Source organism: Parasteatoda tepidariorum, chromosome 7, assembly GCF_982258835.1.
Source record: "Parasteatoda tepidariorum strain Cologne lab strain chromosome 7, Ptep-v5.0, whole genome shotgun sequence".
NCBI classification, from domain to species: domain Eukaryota; kingdom Metazoa; phylum Arthropoda; class Arachnida; order Araneae; family Theridiidae; genus Parasteatoda; species Parasteatoda tepidariorum.
The window spans coordinates 42,206,564-42,229,533 of NC_141761.1; the positions used below are offsets into that span (position 1 = coordinate 42,206,564).

A 22,970-nucleotide genomic window follows, 5' to 3' on the forward strand; every position below is an offset into this window, starting at 1 on the left:
ATAATAGATTTAAAATTTTTGTAATCATATGGTTTTATAAAGTATATTTTTCGTAGAATTTTGCATTCGAAATTATTAATGAATTATATATTTTGTCACATAAAAAATGAATATTTAGAAAAGATAACTCTGTGTCTATATCCCATTCTTAATTATTTGCTTTCTCTTGAATGTATATTATCATGATTTTTTTTCTTATAGTTTTCCAATCTTGTGGGTACTGTTTATCACAAAGGAAATTTGATATTTACTCCTGATGGAACAATTTTAATAAGTCCTGTAGGAAACAGAATCACCGTATATGATTTAAAAAAGTAAGCATATTTTTTAAATATTTCAATATTGGAACTTCTACTATAATTGTCAAAATGCATAAGGGATTTTAAATTTTTCTTTTCTAAAATTTATATATATACAAGGGTGTGCTCAGGCCGAATTTACTACCGTTAGCGGTACCTTCACAAATTCAACTTTAGGAAGAACGACAAATCCATATTTTTGTGTTGATTTTTTAATATAATTTTTAATTTTTCACAAATTAATGTCTAAATTTTCCGAAAATAGTTACCTCTCAGAAAAACCTAGACAGACCCCTGATGTATAAGGGTTTGCCTGGGGATGGCTATGAGTTTACCTTTCAAAATAGTCTTCCATAAAGCTTTTTCTTTCCTTTTTTTAAAATTTTTTTGTAGGCCTGTAAACTTTTTTTTAATTTCAATTCTGGTAAGTTTGTTGTTATTTTATATATTTATTTATATTCTCAGACTAATTCAACTTAAAAAGTTGATAACAACTTAAAAATTATAAATATAGTTATCAATGAATTTCAATTGCTTAGAAAATTTATTCGTTAATTTTTTATCTTATAGTTAAGAAATTCTTTTATGATCTTTATTAAATTTATTTGTTTGCGTTGTTTTCCATCTTTTAGTCATAAATCTGAAACACTGCCTATTGAAAGTCGGTACAATTTTACGACATTAGCTCTCTCACCAAATGGACGGCTTCTTTTAGCAATTAATGAACGTAAGTTTTCTTTATTTTCTGAGGAATTCTGTATATTTAGTTTTAGTTCATTGTACTGTTTTATGTTGCTTTTTCTTAAGGATCTTGGGAAAATATAAATATTGCACTAATGTTGATGTTTTGTTACAATTATAAAGCTATTTTTGATGATTTTTTTTCATTGCCAACCATTTTTGGTTAATTTTTTGGCACCACTTTCTTTAAATGTGAAAATTGTGATGCTATTAAACAAAAAATTCATTTTTATCATGACAATAGCCATTCTTCAACATGAATTATTATCCAAATAAAAAATATGGCAGTTCTATATCAAGTCATAACACATGAGCACCAGATTTGTTAATCACTCTATACCAAATTCGATAAAATATAAACCAATGTACATGCTCCCAACTATTGTTTTACTTTTATTAAATATTCTATTCATAAATAAAAATACTGTAGGTCTTTATCTAATGTTTGCTTATGGGCAAGAGATTTGCTATCTGTCTTTACGAAATTTAAATCAATTTACTTGCTTAAAACCATTCTATTACGTCATTAAATACTTGAAACTAGCCCACCTAAAAGCAGCATATTAAATGCCAATATCTTCTTTTCAGCTGGTTACTTTTGTCTTACATCAATAAATACTTACATAATTAGCCAGTGGACGAGCATTGCCCATGCCAACCTATTTAATTTGACTCAAATAAGAAAATTAATACTCCAGTTCCCATTTTACCAGAATGTGGTACCTATCATCTATTACATTATTCGACCCACAGACAAAAGGTCATACAAAAATTAAATCTTTAACCTAAATTTTGTAATTAAATCGATGCAGAAAGACATCAACAATAAAACCTCATTCGCGGCAGCACTCTTTCTCCTCTTCTCATCAAGTCTATCAACTGCATAATATTAAATCAGCAAGATTCCTGACTATCGTATCAAATGCTCTTTTTAAATAAAACCTTACCTTCGTCAATATTTTCACCACCTAACCTACTTATCATTACATCATATTTTCATTTCTACAATAAGTCCAATCAATGCACTGTATTTACAGATATTATTGCAAATTTGGTGTCAAAAGAAATCATTTAAAAATAACTGAAGAGTAGCAGAGTGGTAACAAATCACTCCCAGGCTTGCAATGTTCTGGACATAACTATACTTGATTAATTGATAAAAAAGAATTTATTCTTGGCACAAGTAAAAATGTTTTTTATTGTTATTGTCGTGAAAGAGATACAAATATATGTTGATAATGTTTTGAAAAATATATATTTGTATTTCTGTTGAGGAAAATAAACTTTTTAAAATTTGCTGTGTTAATTATGTACCATATGTAATATAGATAAATATTCTCCTTAATTAGTAACATTTTGTGAAAAATGTTAATGGAAATGGTTGAATTGCTAATGTGTTTTGAACAGGTGAATTTTAACTGAATTATTTAGTTTTCATTTTGAATATGGTTTCATGTTTTTTTCCTACTTTTATTCATATTATATCTTTATTAAATAATAGTAATATTCTTAATAAATTATTCAGCTACTCATGTGTGACATTAACTTTAAACAACTTCGTGAAAAATGTTCTTATTTTTAAATTTAGGAGAATACTCAAAACTTTAAAAAAAAAAAATAAAAAAAAAAATTCACATTTCATTGTGTTTACGTTTTTTTTTCTTCTTTTAATGTTATAACATTTTATATTCTCCAAGCAGCTACTATATATCTTTTAATATTTGAATTACTAAAATTTAAACATTGGTGTTGCATATTTTGTTTAAAATAAGCAATTCTTTTTTTACCTATTTGTTGTGAAAGGAACTGCATATTTATATTATGCTATAGAAACACTATTAATGCAGTTATTTTCATAAAAATGTAAAAATCACTTATTTTTCTTTTATATATTTCGTACATACTTTTATTATAATTGTTATCATATAGTTGTGAGACTTAATTAAGGCTTTTTTAACTCATATATATATGTATATACTACAGTGAATCCTTCGTTAAGCGGACATTCATGGGACCAAAAAATTTGTCCGTTTATGAGAGTTGTCCGTTTACGGGAAGGGTACCCTAATAACGAAATTTAACACCGTAAATTGTTTTTAGAATATTCTCTAAGATATAGAAATAATTAAATAATATCTACAAGTATACTGTAAATATCTGCAAGAATCTTTATTTAACAATAAGAAAGATAAAAAAGAATTTATAAAGAAGTGTGATATAAATACATAATTCTGGATCTAGCTACAGATAAATAAATAAATAAATATAATTTTCCTATTAGCCTAGATACTCAAGTTAGACATATGATACCAAATAGGAGCGTACTGTCCTCAGTCCGTTTCAATTATTAGGTTCACATCCGCTTACACCTACTTATCATTTGATAGGGAACATGGTTAATACCTTCTTGGAAAATAAACCTCCCATGATTCACAGAAAAAAAAAAGTAATGCATACCTGTAAGTCATGAGGACCTATGGAGATGATTATTTACAATTGATCAGCTATCAAGTGTCTGAATAAATGTTTCATTTATATAAACACCTCAAAGGTTATACGTCTATTCTCTTTTTTTACCCCACTTGTGTCTTCAAATTGATAAGAAAATTAAAGAAATTTTCAATGGGGAAGAAGCATTGAGAGAAGTCATTTCAACTTGAGGGGTCTCATAACCTGTGTGGTCCAGATGAAAAGATCAAAAGATGCCGATGTCAGAATTATTTCAGGAGTGCAGTAACATTTTCTCTCCTTTCTTTACAAAGATAAGGCAAGGTGACAGGAGAAAGATTGGTTTTTCGGTGGTGAAATAGCTTAACAATATTTTTAGTTATGGATAAGGCAAAAATTTTTATTTACATGCTTTAAAAATGGTGAAAAGTTGCATTTTTTAGCTTGCAATTTATTTAGAAAAAGTAGTGTCCGGTTTGTAGAGATGAAAAGCAACTTTTCAGGACCAAAATGACTGTCCGCGTCCGGTTATGGGAGTGTCCGCTTTGCGGAGAATGTACGTAATGGTTTCTTCATGGAAGATTCCCGGGGAATTAAAAATATGTTCATATTGAGAGGCGTCCGTTTTGCAGGAGTGTCCGTAACAGGAGGTTTCACTGTATATATATAACTCAGAATTTCAGCTTTTTTTTATTTTCAATTTCAACAATCTCAAAGTTGTTCACCCTTTGCATAGTTGCATTGCTGAGTTGGAGTAGTGAGAAAACACAAAATTTGTGCAAATTTCTTCAGAGGGAAATTTCATGTTTGTTGCTTTTATTTTCTTTCTTTTTTTTTTCTTATTCATTGTGATTGAAGGTCTTTTAAATAAGTTTATTTTTTTATATAGAAACTACTCTGAGAATTATAATTGTGCAATTTTTTTATCATCTCTGCCTATGCTTATAACCTGAAATGAGTTTTTGTGTAACCTCTGACACAAGTGTCATGGGTTTGTCATTATAGGTCAAGATAGTTGCAAAGGCTAGAGATACCACCTGCAACATTAGCAAAAAATTCTATGGAACACGGAGTTAAAGTGTGACCAAGCAAGAGTTCTGATTTTTTTTCTTATTTCATAAATTTTACTTCACTTAGGTAACAAAAATAATAAGAGTCACTGAAGTATTCTTTGGGGCTATGAACGATTGATAATTATCAATACAACCTATTTATTATACATTTGTATAGTTTTTTTTTTCTTTTACAAAGAAAGGAGATATTGCATTTTGAAACATTATAAAAGCGGGTTTAAAATAATAGTCTACATTTGTTTACTATAATTACTCTAAATGACAGAAATTATTTGGAATGTTTCAAAGATTAATTAGTTAATTTTTTCCATAGCTGGTGAAGCTTTGTTAATAAGTCTATCACACAGAACTGTTATCCATAATTTTCATTTCAAGAGACCCATTGCAAGTGCATGTTTTAGTCCAAATGGAAGGTGAGTATTAATTTTCAAAGTGATGTTAAATTACTATTGAAAACTTATCTGCAAATAAATAAGATGTATTTGTTATCTTTATTTACAAAAATAAATGAATAGGATTCTTATTTCTCTTTTATGGTATGTCCATTAGATATTTTCAGAATATTTCGTAATGACACAATAATTGATTATTTTATAACAAAACTTTCTCAGTTTCTTTTTAATATAGTAAGGAAGGTATATTTCTCATACTGTAAATAATTTTGTCAATTTATTTTATAAAGTCAGGAAACATTAGTGTCCTCAAACTTTTTCTTTAAAAGCAAAATTTGATGTGGGAGTTTTTATATTTTTATCTAATGTATACTTCAGGCGTATTAAAGCTAAATAGGTTAATTCAAAATGAATATTTTAGGAATAAATTAGCTCATAGTACTTTCTTTTTCTTATTTTTATTGGTTTAACAAATATCAACCTTGTTATAAAATATTTCTTCCCTCACTAAAGCATGTAATTTTAATAAAAATTAATTATCATTTGGCAGTATTATAATTATTGTAATTTCATTTAAAAAACAACCTATCAGCTTACACTTCATAATATCATAGGATTCTAATGTTTAGTTTGGCAATCTGCAATTAAATATATCTTTCAATTGTTTAAAAAGTTGATTCACTCAATTTATTAAATCAAGTGTTATTATTCCTCGTTTTGATAAATGCTAATAGAAAAATTGTCATAAGATTTTTCTTTGTTTGTTTATTTGATATTTTAAAAGAAGTGAATTTGTAATTTAATTTAGTATTAATTATAGATATATTGGCAGAGCTCATTCTAGGCAGGGTAAACAGGACGCAGCACCCTGTTGCCCTTTTAGTCAAAAGAATTCACCCTGTTGCCCCTGAAGTAAATTAGTGCCCTGATGTAATAGACTCATACCCTTTTTGCCCTTTCCTTCCTCAACCCTTCTTTACTTTTTCCCCAAACTCTATAATGGATTTCTTAAATTGTTATTTTTAACTCTTTTTATTTAGTTTGTCATTGCTGTCAATACATAGATTTATATGGAAAGGAAAAATAGCCATCACAATCCATTGTTGCACTTGCCTTTGAAAGTTTGCAGCTACTTCCACTATCATTAAATCATAATTATTATTAATCATTTTAATTATTTAATCATAACTACAGACACTTAAAAACATACATTATTTTAATAATATATGCATGCATTTTAAATACATTACTAAGCTAATTAGCTCATTAACTCGATATATATGTTAATTTATTAATGAAAATAAGTAATTAATGATTGCTTTGCTACTTTTAGTTAAGTAAAAAAATAAAAAAAAATCTTTTACTAATTGACAATGTTTTTTAATAGAACGTGTAAAGAATTCATGTTTTTAATAGAACGCAGAATTATTGCCTTTTTAGAATAATAATGCCCTTTTTTTCAAACTTTTGCACCCTGCCCTTTTTTCTGTCTAGAATGAGCTCTGACATTGGCATGTGTGATCATGTTAATCATTTGCCTTTAATTGAAAAAAACTTATGCTTTGAACTTATTTAACTGCTGTAACATTTTTTTTCTTTTTAAGGTATATTGCTGTTACAAAGGAAAGTAATTTATTTATCTACCAAGTACCATGTACTTCTATGAAACAATTTAATGCATTTGTTTTAGAGAAGGTTTTTAATTTCTCATATGATGACACTCTATGCATTGATTGGACATCTGATTCTAGGTATTGATTTGTTTTGTAATTGTCAAGTTTTTGTCAATCAATTATTGATTATTTTAACTTGTTTACTTTTATCTTTTTGAATTTTTACAGAGTTATTGCTGTAGGAGGAGCAGATATGTCTACAAAAATCTATGCTCTCAGCCAGTTTAAAAATTTATCTGCTTATACATTAGGAAGTCATACTGATCATGTAGTTCATTGCTTTTTTGAAAGCAATTCTTTAGATGTATCCTTTTCTTCTTATAAATATTGTATTTTAACCTTTACTAAATTTACACTGTAAGAAGTAATGTTTGATGTATAATTTCTTAGTTATGTAACTAGATATATATTTAGCTTTGAATTATATTTATTTTGATGTTATTATTTCCATTTTTTTAAACTATGTTCTTAAACGTTTGTCCTGTTGCTTTTTTTTCTTGTAAATCTCTATTTAATACACACGAGTAGTTTTCACACCGACAATGGAAATTTAGTGGTCCAAAAAATTTATATGGTAGACAAACTCGAAAAGAAAAAAAATATGGAACTTGACTATTGCATAATTTATGTTATGGTACTCATCAAAAGTTATTTATTGCCCTCTATAACACCCTAAAACTACTCATTTTCCCAGAATGATTTAAGATTACAATTTATTAAAATTAAGTGGAAAAAAAATTCAAATAATATTAGTAAATAGATTCAAATGCTGAGCCCAAATAAGTAAATGAATGAGGAAAACAGAAAAAGTAAAAACTAACAACATATCAAAAATTCTAAATAAAATTCTGCAAGAACAAAAAATGATGTCTTATTGATGAACAATTACACTGTCAGTACATGAATGCAAAGGGCTGCACAATGTGTCAATTTGAAATTTCAAAATTTTAAATTTTTTGAACCAGGCTCTTTCAGTCATTCCATTTGAAAAGTCTTAAAACTGAAATCTAACCTACGCATGAAATAAAATGAGTACATTATTTTTTTCTTCCAAATACATCGATTTCAATGCAAAAAAAATTTAATAGTTACTGTTTTGTAATTTCGAAATATTGTAAAATATTGTTCCAAAATATTTTAAATTTTTGTTTATAAAATACTTCAAAATCTACTAGTATATTAGTACACCTCTTTTTGAAATTCTTAACTACATTTAGTTATATACCATTGGTAAAAATGGTCAGCTTTGTGTATGGGAATGTAGTACTGATTTGGATGGACTAATTCCTAAAGAAAAAAAACCTCAAACTGAAATAGATGAAAATAGTGTAGACGAAGTGGTTGACATTGAAAAAGGTAAATGTTTTAAAAATTTTTTTATGACTTAGGCTAAACAAGCCTGTCTTCAAAGGTCAATGTGCTCTAGAAAAAATGTATTTTCTGGATTGATTATGCTAAAATTTTGGACGATTCACAATTTTTCAATAGTGTATTCCTATATTCTTTTTTTAGATGCTTAATCTTTTATCCTAATTAAAAATACAAAACTTTAGCTGTTGCTCAGGTTTTATAATTTATTTATGCAACTTTTTATATTTTCTTCGGTGGAAAAGCATTTTTTTGCTGGTTTCTTGGAAAGTAGTAGGAATTACTCTAGGTGCAAAATTAAGAGAAGAGGTTTTCTATTAGTAAAGTGAATAAATAAAATAAAATTAAAGAAAAGTAATTACAATGAGGGCAACTAGAAAAAATTGATTTGGAAAATTAAATTGGGGGACAGATTATAACTAACCTACTCTCATAGTATTTGCATGCTTGATTTAATAATTATCTGGTATTTTTATAAAAAATATAAGGGATAGGTTTTGCTGTACAAAACAAGATTATAGCTATTTATAAACATTATGTAAAAGTTGAACTCATAAAAAAATATCCACAGGCATATGATTTTTCAGCTAATAAGCTGAATTCCGTAAATCTCAAGACTGTTGCTTTGCGAACTCTGTGAATCAATAATTTTATCTGACAAAACTTTCTTGGTATTTCGCTAGTCTAATATTGAAATTTTGTTACTACTTACACAAAATCTGGTTAACGGGAAATTTATTCCGCCCTTAACAGCACCTTCCTCTTTTTTTTTTATTAAGCTCCCATTTGCCAGTAATAATTACTTTTTTTACGTCAATTTGTTTGAGAAAAGCGAAATAGAATTCAAGATTGAAAGCAATATTTAAAAGAGTGTTTGTTTGAAAAAAGGAAGTTTTTTCTTTCTCATTCTATATTTTAATAAGGAGCAATTTTGTTGCAAATTCCGATTTGTAACAGAAAAATTATTTCATCAATTTGGTATATTAGCCTCTTTTTTTTTCATTTGGCTACAGTTAGATCGAATTAATTTTTAATATCACAATAGAAAAGGTAATTTTCAAACCATGTATTTCAATAATTACTTTTCAACATGCTCGATACAGTTGTAAATCCATGTTTTGATCTTTTTTTTTTCGACTGCAATTAATACAATTGATTTTCTCATGTTTTTTTTAAAATTCGGATGTTAAGGCGTGTAAAATTTGAATCGCACGTTTGAGTAATCAAAAGAAGTATTTCTTTAGCTATGTCGCTTTGGAATTAGTAGATCTGATTAAACATGCAATAGTTTTCTATTCTCATACTGCGTATTACTTTTGAATATAATACCATTATCATGATTGATCATTATAATTTTTTTTTCTTTTAGAAAGAACAGTAGCAGAAAACAAGCCAGATGCAGAAAATAACACAGATGAAAAGGTTTTTTACAAACGAATTGGAAAGTATGCATAAAGATTGAGTTTTAAATTTATTATAAAATGTTAATGCGCTTTTTAATGTCTGACTTATTTGTGTGATAAACTTTATTTTCCACTGATATGGGTACGCTAAAATTACATTTTGAAAGGGAATAAAGTTTTGTGGAATTATTGTTTGAGGATTGGAAATTCCATTTTATTTAAAATAAATTGAACTACAATTCTTCATGCTTAAAAGAGTTACACATTTTGTTTATGCTTGCAGCTTTATCATGTTGAAATTTAATGTGATTTTGTCAAAACATTTTATTTTTTTATTATCAAAACATTTTATTTTTTTCTGTAGTCAAATATTTTTATCAAGCAAAAAATAAAAAATGGTTGCAACAAAAATGTTCTGAAATAACATTTGCTGAGAAAAGTTCCAAGTTATTTTTTCTTTTATTTTCACCTCCCAGCATTAAATTTTTTTTTTTTTTTTAACATTTAATTTTTTTTCATTTATCATCTTTCATTTTTCTCATTTATTGTTGTCCCTGTTCTTTTTTTATTTTTTTTGTCTCTGTTCTTGATAAAATACGAAATGGTTTTGAAATATTTTTTTGTTGTTTGAAGGTATTACATATCAAAATATTACTTTACATCAGATTTGTAATATATCAGTTTAATGAGATTTATAGTTTATATAAGATTATTGATCAGATAAATAAGATTTCAGTTTAGGATTTTCTAAAGTAAAGTTTAAATCAGAACAGCGCTACTAACCGTTTGCAAAAGCAACACAAATTTTTGTTGCTTTTTTGCTACATTGCCTAGCTTTATTTTCATGTGTAGCACATAATATACCCTTAATTTTTTGGTAGTTGTGGTGTTTATTTTACCGTCTATCTGTTTGCTTTTTGTAGACATTTCTTGAAAGATGCTCTGAATGGCAAAGAGGGTTATGTGGCTCTTACTGCTGCTGCTTATCACCAAAAGACTCATTTGCTAGTGACTGGATTTTCTAATGGCTCATTTCTATTATATGAAATGCCCAATTGCCTGCAAGTGCATTCCTTAACGTAAGTTAAAACAAGTTATGTTCATAAATAATAGCGTGAGTAAAAACAGTTTATAATTGTTTTTTTTCTAATGTAAATCCCTCCCTTATATTATAAGATTTCCTTTTAAATTCTTGTGTTATTAATTTTAAGTTATGATTTTCATCCAGCACATGTTTAAATTTAAAGTATGTAATTTTACCCCTTAGGTCAACTATCATAGTTGTCCTGATTATCCTGATAAAAAATATTTTGTCATCTCTTTTAGCTTTTTATCCTAATAATTCGGACTTTCTGTGTTTCCTACCTACACAAATCTAGATTTAAAAAAAAAAAAAAAAAATCAATTTGAAGAGTAAGAATCATTCACTATTTACATAAATGGTTCAGACCTGTAGCCTTTCTAGCAAGATTGTTTATTTTATTTTTATTTATTTATTTTGGTTTATAATCTTATTCTTATCGTTAAAAAAAAAAAAAAACTCATTGAACAGTCATACATTATTAGATTTTTATGGTCATATTCTTAAAGCATCATTAATTTCAACAAATGCAGTAACAATCCATGTAAGGAGGAATTTGTAGTTTTTAATTGTTAAATTTTTTTTTTCAAGTGGATGTAAGTATAACTGATCTCAATCAACAATACAGTAATCATAAAATTTTTGAATTGAGGGATTGTCCATCTAACTATTTTTGTACTAAAATATTAAGCAGCATATCTGCTGAAATTTCATTTTAAGATTATTGAAGCCCTACTTTATGATCATTTAAATTTATTCATGATATAGATTAAGAATTTTAATTAAATATTGGCATGAGATGAAGGAATATTAACAAATTGATACTGGTTATTTTTTTAATGCAATAATCCTTTATAAATTACCATATTTTAATCTCAAACTGCTATGAGTTTGCTTCATTAATAAAATTATACAGAGAATTGTTAAAGATTTCTTTTCTTACAAAGTTACTTTAAAAAATACTATATTTTCTTATATTTTTTGGATAAATTTTACCTTTATTATGATTAAACAGTGTCTAATGTATGTATAGATATATATTGTATGTATAGATGTATAGTAAAATAAAAACACCTTATATAGAAGAGGTATTGTAGAACCTTTAGGTTTTTTTTAAACAAAACTTAAATTTTTTTGGCGGCGCATTTGCTAACTGCATTTATTTTTATAATTGCCACAATAACACTAGATAATCAGGGACATCATATATCTTGCAGTACTTGAAAAATCTTGAAAGTCTTTAAATTTTCTTGAAAAAAAAAATAAGGGCCTGGAAAAATCCTTGAATTCTGTAATAGGGTCCTTGAAGAGTTTTTGATTTTCTCATAGTAATTTTCAAAATAGTAATAATAGTTTTTTGTACAAAAAAGTATGGGGAAAAATGTATGGGGACATATGAGAACCACATGTAGCATGCCATGCACTAATTTTAAAACTTATTATTTTATTTCCTAATGTGTGAAAATTAAAGTTTTATTCCAAACTGTAGAGAATGGAAGTAGTCTGCCGAAATTCCAATATTTTTTTTTTTCCAGTACAAAAAATCTGGTATTTTCTGATGCATGCATAGTGCTATCAAATCTGAAATAGTAAAGAATTTTGCACTAGCACAATTTTCGAAAACCTCTGATGTATAAATTCTTTAATGTGAAAAGGGAATTCATAATTTTTCCATCCTACTTTTTTTTCTTCGTAGATTATCATTCACTTTGATATTAAGAAAGTTAGAATCTCTAGCGAATAATTTCCGATTTTGTTCATAGTTTCAGTAGTTAATACTTGATATGCAGTATTTCTTCACATTATAAATATAATCATTCTGTTAACTTCATCTAATTTTTTTATCGTTTTTGTTCAGATTTTCGCATTTAATTTTTACCTCCAACATGTAAAATTTAGGTCTTCAGATTCAGTGCATTATGAATCAAACATTGTGATTCACATTAAAGTGATTTGCGAATCACTCATCAGGGTTTGCATTAAAATGCTTTCTGAACCATGCAAAGTACATTTAAATGTTTTCTAAATCATGCAGTGCAATTCTCATTCAAGTTATTTGCGAATCATGCTTTGGGACTTGTGTTAGAAGGATTTAAGGTTTACTGTTTGCAATTCTTATCAAAGTGATTTATGAATCACATATGGAGATTCTAATTTTAGTTACTTATTGAATCTTGTTTTATATTCCAATAATTACCAGATTACGCATCTATTTTTTGATAAAAATAAATTACAAATCATGCATTGAATTTTTCATTAAAGTAATCAAATAATCACTTATGGTGGTTTATGACTTGTTACTTAGTGCATTTTTCAAACTGTATCATTTGCTATTCATATTGTTTTGATTTACGAAGCCTATGTTGCATTTCAATTTGCAAGTGATACATTATGATACCTAATTTACGTAGATCTTAAAGGCTTGCTTCATGTTACATTTAATATGATTTACATGTGACATATTGCAATTTATATAAACACAACATTTTGCAATTTATGATCCACTTTAAAGTAAATAAAGTTTCATAAATCTTAGGTTGTTATCTGTCGTAATATTGTACTACACAAGATTTTATTGTGTCCAAAATACATTACTATTATTCTGAAGTGATAAAAAGATTGTGTTTTTAAAATTAAAACAGATATGCTAAATGTTATTTTTCAATTAATGCTTTATTAAATTTTTCACGAAAGGTTTTACTGGTGCCAATCTATAAAATAAGTTGGCAAGTATGCTAATATCAATTGGAAATTTTTTGTTAATCGTCAAACTGATTTAAATCACAATGTAACTATCAAACTATTTCCATTGGTAGCCGAGGACTACACATATTAAAAAATTGCTTTAATTTGAAATTGATTAATTTAATATATGCTTCAGTGTAATAAAATCTGTTTGGCATGTAATTTATCGTATAATTTATTACTAAGAAGGCCCTTGAAAAAATTGATTTTAGGTCCTTGAAAGCCATTGAAAAGACCTTGAATTGTTTTTGAAAATTGAGTGGGAACCTTGGACATATACAGGTTGATTTTGCTCGTAACAAAAATCATAGTGGAAAAAAAATCTGTCAACATAAATGACTGCAATAATAATTTTAAAAAAATGGAAATTTTTAATTTCTCTCTTGGGTTTTTTCACAAAAAAGAAATAGCTTCTGTGTTAAAAAATTTTTTTCCCTCTAATATTTCATGTTTACTGAGGATTGTGTTGTAATTTACTTTTTGTGCAGCTTAGAAATTTTTGATATAAAATAATCTTTACCATCTCTTGTTTTGTTTAAAAAATATATGTTAGATGAATATACGTTTTGATAAGGTTTAGACAGCTGTAAAAATCTTTTACTGGTATTCAGTCAGCTACCAGGATAAAACTCAACACCCACATTTTTTCAAACCTAATAGGAACGAGTCCATAACAGACTGTTCCGCCATAGTGCCTTTTTTTATTATTTTTAAATGGCTATTGTTCTCAAACTGTGTAGTTTTTAGAAGCCATGAACTATCATTCTTTCTTTTTTTTCTAAAAAAATAATTTTAACACTATAAAATATTTTATATTTTGCAATTGATTTTTATTCCACCTGCTTCTGTTTCAGTTTATCGAATCAACCGATTGCAAGCATTGCTTTCAATTGCTATGGAGACTGGATAGCACTTGGAAGTGCTGGAATTGGACAATTAGTGGTATGGGAATGGCAAAGTGAAGCTTTTGTGTTGAAACAACAAGGGCATTTCAACAATTTGCAGTGTCTCTCTTATTCTCCAGATGGAATGTATATAGCCACTGGTGGCGAGGATGGTAAAGTAAGTTTAAACCAATGGTTAATTTTAATGAAATGCTTTAATTTTCTACCAATATTTTTTTATAGAGGAAAGTTCTTTTAAAATATTAAAAAGATATAAATATTTTTATTTTATTTTTTATCACTATTTTTTCCCCCATCCAGGTTAAACTTTGGGACACATACACTGGTTTTTGTGTTGTTACATTTAGCGAACATTCAAGCTCAATAAAGGGTGTTACATTTTCTCAAAATGGAAAAGTTGTGTTATCTGCTTCAGTTGATGGTACTATTCGAGCTTTTGATTTAAACAGGTTAATATAATTTTTCAATTTCTATTTTTCAAGCTTGTATAATATATAAAAGTTTATGTCTCTTTATATTATGATCTATGTGCATATTTTACAAGTAGCAATCATGTTAAAAACGAAAAATAATAAATTTTAATTTTGTTGAGGAACATACTGAAATTAAGAAACAAGCAAAAAACATATTTTTTGTGATTAATTTACATTACAAGGTTTAATTATGGAAATGATTTGTTATTCTTCTGCCCCTGCTGTTTGTTGTGTTTTTTCTCCCCTCACCTATCACTTTTGGCTTAATTTTATTGCTGCCGCTTTCGTTATTTGACGAAAACAGAATAAAAACTACAGGGTATCTGCGCACCTGGAAAGTCATGAAAAATCATGGAAAGTCATGAATTTGGGTATTGAGCAAAATTTGTCATGAAATGTCATGATTTTAACTATTTTTTAAAAAAATTCATGGAAAGTCATGGATTTTGGTCACGAAATTTTTTTTTTTAAATGGAATCCCCCCAAATTTCATGGTGTTCCAAATATCTGAATTTGTAACAAAATCTCTACTCAGAGTCATATTTTATTAAAATATAAAAAGTTTTTATCATGTTCTTTAAAAATTATGGTGTTCTATCAAAAAATGAGAGAAAAAACATCATTTCTAGAGCGAAGTATCTTTTAAACTTCTGTGATTTCAGAATTAGGAAAAATTTTTATTTTTTATTTATTTATTTTTTTTATTTTATCAATTTAAAATTCTAGCTGAAGCAAGCCAGTCATTTGCAAAGTTTTTTTATTCCGAAATGAGAACAGAAAAATCAGGAGTATCTCTTTCCTTTCTGATGAACAAGAAATGTATCTTTTGAATATACTTCTGCAGAAAAAAAGAAGAAAAAATTATTTGCTCTGCTATTATTTTTTTCAGCTATTTTATTGCTCCAACTCTTTTCTTACTCTGTTTTTTAAATTTAAAATCAATAAATCTGAAGATGCAGAGTATAACATTTTTGGTTATATCTATCATTTTAATTAATGTTATTATAGTGATTTTTAAATTTATTATTCTGTTTTTTTCGGAGAAAATAGTAACTTCGTTAAGTCATGAAAAGTTCTTGGAATTAGTCATAGAAAGTCATGAATTTGAAAATCTAAAATGTAGCAGATACCCTGAAACTAGCTTCTCTAGTAAATTCAATGCTAAGTTGTCTTACAGTTATTTTTTTTAAGCGTAAAACATGCAATTCATGAGTAATTTCAGGTCTATAAAATATGTTGGCCACTGGCAACTGTTTCGTTATCCACTGTGCTCGATGCTAAAAGATGGAGTTTACTTTTATTTCGGTCAATTTTAGGCAATAGTGTAGGGTATGCCTGGCAAATGTATACCAAGCAGTGGCCCTTGATCTTAAAAAATGCATTGCATATATATAATTTATTTTTTAAAATATACTAAACTTATTTATTTTTTTGTATTATTATTATTTAGATAAATATAATTTGCATAGTCAGATACTTTAGTAACTATTTCAGATACTTTTTAAAATCTATTTCTATTCTATTTAAATTTGATTTTCATGAAAGTTTTAACAATATTGACACGAAATTAATTATTTAAGAGTTAAAAATTATTATTTTGTCTTATTAAAATGCAATATTGTTATTATTATCGAAATTTTTTTCACTCTCAAACATTTAAACGAGGAATTTATGAATGTGATTGATTGATCTGTGAGTTTGATTTGATGATTTCTTTAAAGGTATCGGAATTTCCGAACATTTACTTCCCCAAAACCTACCCAATTTTCTTGCCTTGCTATTGATCCTAGTGGTGAAATTATATGTGCAGGATCTGAAGACAGTTTTGAAATTTATGTTTGGGCAGTACCCACTGGGCATCTTTTATCGGTAAGTATATTAATTTACCTATGTTTACAAAAGGATTATTTTCTAATGTTTATTTCAAATCTTATATGAGCACTATGTTAACTTTATCATTCTGTTTATTCTTGCTTATTTTTTAAAAATCGTGTTTACTATATAACTAAGTAATAAATCACTTTTGTTTGTGAATGAATCATTCTACTTATACATTCTAATAAACAAATAGCATGCGATGTTCATATTAGAAAAAAATATATATAAAACTGTATTTATGAAAAAATATTATTTAAAAAATTATTTAAAGAAAATTTTTAAAAAAGCTGAAAATTTTTTGTAAATTTGAGTAAATGTGCTTTTAAGTTTATATGTTGTTTCAATTTGGTAAATTCTATAAATCCTCAACACTCATATAAACAGTTTGCATCATCGCACTTGCATTCTTGGTATTTGAACTGTTGCAAAGGACAGGTTTTCCAAGTTAACTTGTGGACTATTTATTGCCAAATGCTTTTATATCATTCTACCACTCCAAAAGCACTCTTAAGACAATCAGTTGGATCTATCATCCATTGAAATTTTTAGATTTAATTGACTTTGCAGAACAAATTAATATTACACAGTTAAATTAAACAATTAAAACTGATTAATATTGTATAACAATATTGGAAGACTTCTGGGATTATCTTTATTTATTTATTTTTTTCAACAATGTCACTTACACCCTTTATTCACTCAGCTCTAGTTTTTATGTTAACTCATAAAAAGTTCTATAATCAATTGTGAACCTGGCTTTATGTTTTTGACGGTTAACTAAGAGTATTTTTTATTGCATTTTTCAATCAATTCTCATTACATATTTTTTCTCTCACCTAGATATTATCTGGGCATGAAGCTCCAGTAAGTGGAATTAGTTTCAGCCCCGTTGATTTGGTGATTGCTAGTGCATCTTGGGATAAAACTCTTCGACTATGGAATGTTCGTGGAAGCAAAAGTATCCGAGAAACAATAACTTTAAACTCGGATGGTAATTAGTTTAGTTTTTCTTTCCAATTTATCTCATTTGAACCATTTTGAGCATTATATTTCAAGATCAGCTGATAATGTAATGACTTAGTTCTTGGTAGCTATTATAATTTGGGTTTAAAAGTTATCTAGTTACTTAACTTCATAATTTGGTTATTTTGACTGGACCTTTTTTTGTTTTGTTTTATATTTGTCAAAGCATATTTTATAGTTGAGATTTTCAATTTTAAAGAAATGTCTTTATTCGGATAGATAAGAAATTTTTTGAAGAAAATTAAAAAAATTAAAGACAATATTAAAATTTGTAAATAAATATATTTCAGTAGTTTATGATTGAATGCAAGTTTTATTGCTGAATAAGTCTTTATTCAGTATGTTCTCAAATGTTGCACTGAAATTTGCATGCAATTTTAAACTACTGCAATATATTTATTTTTGAATTTTTGTGTTGTCTTTTATCTTTTCTTAATGTCATCATGGTCTGTAACTTGACTAATAAATCTATTTTTAACGTTTAATTTTTAGATTGAAATTGAAACAATTCATTTATGTTAATTAATTATGTTATTTAGTGTTTCATTTATTAATCCTTAATTCAAAATTTTCCAAGTTCTCTGAAAACATTTGAATGGAAATATAATTTTCACAAAAAAAAAAGAGAAGAAAACGTTTTCTTTTCAACAAGAAACTCGTGTAGTTTGAGTTATAAAACCTTCAAAAAGGAAATGGTATTAAAAATGTATGATGTAATTTGAGACGTTAAATCTTTTTTAACCATACTCAGTTTTAAGGTAGGAGTTCAAAGTGTTGAGAGACCTATACAAAAAGTATTATAAATTTTAAGGGGGTGATTGATTTAGACTTTTTGTGTAATATTTGAATGCATAACCTACTTTCTAGTTTTTTTTTTCTTTTTAAAAAGTTTTGATTATTTCACATTTATAAATTACTGGCAGTTTAATAATCTAAATATTGATTGCCTTTCCCCATGTTATAGAACTTTGGGTCTGATTTGTGATTAAGCAGTTTAATTAGTCAATTCTGTTATTATTAAAAAATAGATATTAGATATAGGCTTGAGATTCTTCCCCTTTTTGAACTGAATATTAGTATTCAATTAACTAATATTTTTTTATAAATGTTATTACAGTCTAGTAACATTCTTGTAGTTGTCATTACATTAATTTAATTCAAATCATTGAATTAAAAACTTCTAGTTAAAACACAACCATTTATTAATAATAACTTTTAATTTATCCATTTTAATATGTTACCTTGCGCACATCCATTTCTCAGGCATATCCAAAGCAATTGTCAATCGTTTTTTACTTCAGTATCACTCTTTTAAAAAAATTTTACAACACCTCTCTCACACTATATTTTCGTATTTTGTAATCCATAATTACGAAATCTTCTAATTTTGGCAAAGACTTTCAAATCTCTGGCTTATTTTACAATTTATATAGTTATTTTAGGTGACCATGCTTAAATTTTTTTACGCATAAAATATACACATCGTGTCATCTCTACACTCACTTTTACCCTGTTTTTTATGTATTTTAAGTATATTTTATTTCTAACTGTATCTTTTTTTACTGTGTTATCCCATGTGTATTTCTTGTAATTGGAATTAGTTCCCCAATCACATAATTGCCTCAAAGGAAGGGAATAAACGTAGTTTATATCGTATGTGCAACTCAACTTAGTGTTTTAATTGTTTTTGTTCAAATCACAAAGATGAACAGCATTACTTATAAAATTTATTTTTGATCATTTATTTTGAATCATTTTTTTTTCAAATTTGATAAAAGCAAAGAACAAAATGTCTTATTACCAAACTCTTAATGGAAAATATTCTAAGGATTTTCCGTTTTCAGAACCATCTAGACTTGACTATGGGTGCACATTCTTTGAGATTGGCCACTGTGATTTTACTATTTTTCATCATGTTATTTAAGCACGTGAAATGTGCAGAATGAGTCAACACCAGCTCAAAATTAGCTGCACATGTAAAGAATTATGTTATGGGTGTAATTAACTCTAAAATGTAATTTACATCATTTCTTAACGAGTATAATATTCCATTTACGGCCGCTGATCATGTACGTAATTTGTTTTGTAAAATGTGCCTAACTGTATGGGTATGGAAGAACAAAGATGTCTGCTCTTTTTAATCAAATAGCTACTGATCATGTTGATACAATAGTTAAGTAAATGCAACTTAGTTCGTTTTCAGCCTCTTGTGATGATGTAAGTTGTAATCAGTTGCTTTAATCCTGCTATATATATATATATATATATATATATATATATATATATATATATATATATATATATATATATATATATACACACACACACACACACAATTGTAAACTATCTATCTTCTAAATTTTAGTGGTACTTTTAGTGGTAGTCTGTTAAATGGAACTAATTCTTTTGATATTAAAGAAGCATTAAATTTTTCTTCATAGGTTTAGCTACTATTTATAAGCCTGATGGTGGGGAAATTGCTGTTGCCACTTTAGATGGTCAAATATTATTCTTTGACTCACACACATCTGAGCAAACAGGATGTATTGAAGGTCATCATGACTTATATGTTGGAAGAAGAGAAACTGACAAAATTACTGCCAAAAGTCTTCTAAAATCTCAGTAAGAATTATGGTATTTAAATACTGAAAGTTGTTTCTAATTAAAAAAAAAATACTCAGTACATTGAATTTAATAAGATGATTTCTGTTTCATATGATTCACTTAAAATTCTCTAACATGCAACAAGATGTTTTTTTTTTTTTTTTTTTTTTTGCTTGCAAAATTGCTTTATCTTTCATTATTTTAGTTAAACTTCAAAATAAAATTTTGTTTTCAGAAACTTTCATCAAATCTGATTTAATTTTTCACTTGTCTGAAAATTGACTATTATATTTCACCACACATACTTAATTCCCCCCCCCTTTACTATCATAATTTAATGAGAATTTTTTCTTCCTGTGTAGAGCTGCTGGGCAAAGAATAGACAAAACTACATCAGATAAAGCTTATGTTAGACCGCTGTAATAATGATGTTAGTGAATTTTAAATCAAATATCCTTATACCTGTTTTCAAAAAAAGGTCTTCATTTTTATGGTCATATTAACATTAAATTTAAATTCTTTATAGCAGTGTTATTAAAATATTAATTATTCATGAAATAAAATTAAAAAATATTTACCGTATCTCTCCAATCAGGATATCTTAGTTATCAACTTAGATTTGATTCCATTTACTTTAGATAATTGAGGTCTTCCTATGTATTTAATTCTGTAATAAATTATATTAAAGTCAATATGTATTTACATACTTATTTCGAGTTACTAAGCTTTGCATTGTATTTTCAGAGCATTTCATGCCCTTTGTTATACAGCTGATGGGGAATGCATTCTTGCTGCTGGTCGGTCAAAATATGTATGTATTTACAATGTGGAAGAAAAAATTCTAATGAAGAAGTTTGAAATAACCTGCAATCTTTCATTTGATGCTGTTACTGTAAGTTATAATGTATAATTTGTAACTTGCTATTGTTTTTCTTTTGTTTGACTCTTTTAAATTTTTTTTTTATAATTTATCAATCTATGTTATTGCACTTATTGAAATGAGTTGCATTCGCAAATTGACAACATCAATTTTGCCGATCAGCGTACTTTACAAGTCAGAAATCGTATTTTTTTATTAACATTTGAGGTTTTTGTTTACGCTTGTTTAGGTGAATGTGCAGTCCACCACTAGGGATCAGGGATATTGAATGCAAGATAATATTATGTCTTTGTACGCCATATAGCATGTCATTTTAAATCAGAGATAATCATAATAATTTGCATTCTTCATAAGCTTTGTTGACATCGACATTATGTAAATCATATATGGGTATAAATTAAAAAAATCACTTGTACTTCTGTCCTTCGGCTAGTTGCTTGTTTCTAAAATCTAATGACTAATGGCCAAGTTCTGTTTGTATTTGTGATTGTCTTGCAGTCATCATCATCCTAAGTTTATAAGTTACTTTTTGATGTATTTCATCTTACTTATATAGTATGTGGTATTTATCATTAAAGTAATGTTTAAATCATTATAAGTATCTGAAGCTTTTATTTCTGTAAAGTTAAGCCAGCCTTCTGCAAATGGAATCATGCATAATCTTTATAGTTCGTTCATTGTCGATGTGAAATTTTATTTTTAAACCCAGTTACAATAGCTGGCATGTGATTCTTCCGTTATTTCATGGATTTCTATGAATTTCAGAATCCGCAAATCAATTATCTATGTTCTGGCAAAGTTTTCTAGGAGTTCTGTCCATCAGAAATACATGTCTCGTTAATGAGACATTTATTCCGCCATTACCAGCACCGTCTGTTTTTTTTCTTTTTTTTTCCAAAGCTCTCATTCACGAGTGATAACTTTTGTTTTTTTATGCTCAATTTTAGCATTGAATTACAAGTTGTTTTTTTTTTCGAGAAAAAAAATGACGGATAAAAAGATGATTTTAGGCATTGTAAAAGCTTTCCCCTGGAATCACTTCAAGAAGAAAAGCATGCTAGTTTGTAATGTTGCAATTGTTGTTTTACTTATTCCCTATGGTTTGAAAAGATTTTAAGTTTAGGCTGCAAAATCTTAAAATTACTTATTTTTCTTTCTTTTTTTTAAACAATTTTAGTCCTAAAGTCGCTTTGATGTTAGGTTTGCATTGAAAAAATCAGAAGGAAAAAAGACAGTATTACTGCCTAATTTTTAAAATAAATGAATAACTGTGATATTATCATTTTCTTTATTCTATTTCTATTTTAGGATTTCATCAATCGAAGAAGAATGACTGCTTTTGGGAATAAAGCTTTGATTGAAAAAAGAGCTGATGAAGAAACACTTTCAATTCCCATTCCAGGGAGTAAATTATTGGATAAAAGTTCAAGAGTTTTCAAACCAGAAATTAATGTGACTGCAATTCAGTTTTCACCTACTGGTAATGTCGAAAGACAAGTGATTTTTATGTTTTGTAATTTATTTCTACTAACCAGAATTAGAACATCTAAATCTAACCAAATATCCATACCAATTGTTCTACGAAATTACTGTGTATGCAATCTGATTTTACCTTTTGCAGTATTATTTTTTTATTTTTTTTTCATTCAAAGATGAGAACATATTTGCTACGTAATTTTTATTATTTTAATTTTATTTATTCTTATTTATTTTTCAATGTTATTGGTGATCTCAAAATGTGTATTAAAGAAAAAAAAACAACAACATTCAAAATATGTTAAATACATACAGTGACCTCTCACTTATGCACCTTTTTCATTTATACGACGATTTTTATAGGTCCCATTACATTAGATAGGAAAATAATGATAAACATCCTTCGTTTATGCGTTGCTCTAAAAGTCAATTGTTCAATTATACGTCGAAATTTTAGGATAACATTTAAATTTTTTAATCCTTTAAATATTTTTTCTTATTTAAAAAA

The 22,970-nt window shown here is 27.1% G+C and overlaps 1 protein-coding gene across 1 annotated transcript in view; it reads left to right on the forward strand.

Moving 5' to 3' along the window:
• Positions 1 to 22,970, forward strand: part of LOC107438482 (periodic tryptophan protein 2 homolog) — a 35,685-nt gene that overhangs the window by 948 nt on the left and 11,767 nt on the right. The window contains exons 2-16 of the mRNA XM_043048880.3: positions 202 to 314; positions 932 to 1,026; positions 4,875 to 4,974; positions 6,558 to 6,704; positions 6,795 to 6,930; positions 7,844 to 7,982; positions 9,364 to 9,439; positions 10,321 to 10,476; positions 14,078 to 14,285; positions 14,429 to 14,577; positions 16,323 to 16,470; positions 17,320 to 17,470; positions 19,944 to 20,124; positions 20,851 to 20,998; positions 22,295 to 22,466. Coding sequence (XP_042904814.2) covers positions 202 to 314; positions 932 to 1,026; positions 4,875 to 4,974; positions 6,558 to 6,704; positions 6,795 to 6,930; positions 7,844 to 7,982; positions 9,364 to 9,439; positions 10,321 to 10,476; positions 14,078 to 14,285; positions 14,429 to 14,577; positions 16,323 to 16,470; positions 17,320 to 17,470; positions 19,944 to 20,124; positions 20,851 to 20,998; positions 22,295 to 22,466 — 2,119 coding nt within the window. The remainder of the gene's footprint in view (positions 1 to 201; positions 315 to 931; positions 1,027 to 4,874; positions 4,975 to 6,557; positions 6,705 to 6,794; positions 6,931 to 7,843; positions 7,983 to 9,363; positions 9,440 to 10,320; positions 10,477 to 14,077; positions 14,286 to 14,428; positions 14,578 to 16,322; positions 16,471 to 17,319; positions 17,471 to 19,943; positions 20,125 to 20,850; positions 20,999 to 22,294; positions 22,467 to 22,970) is intronic.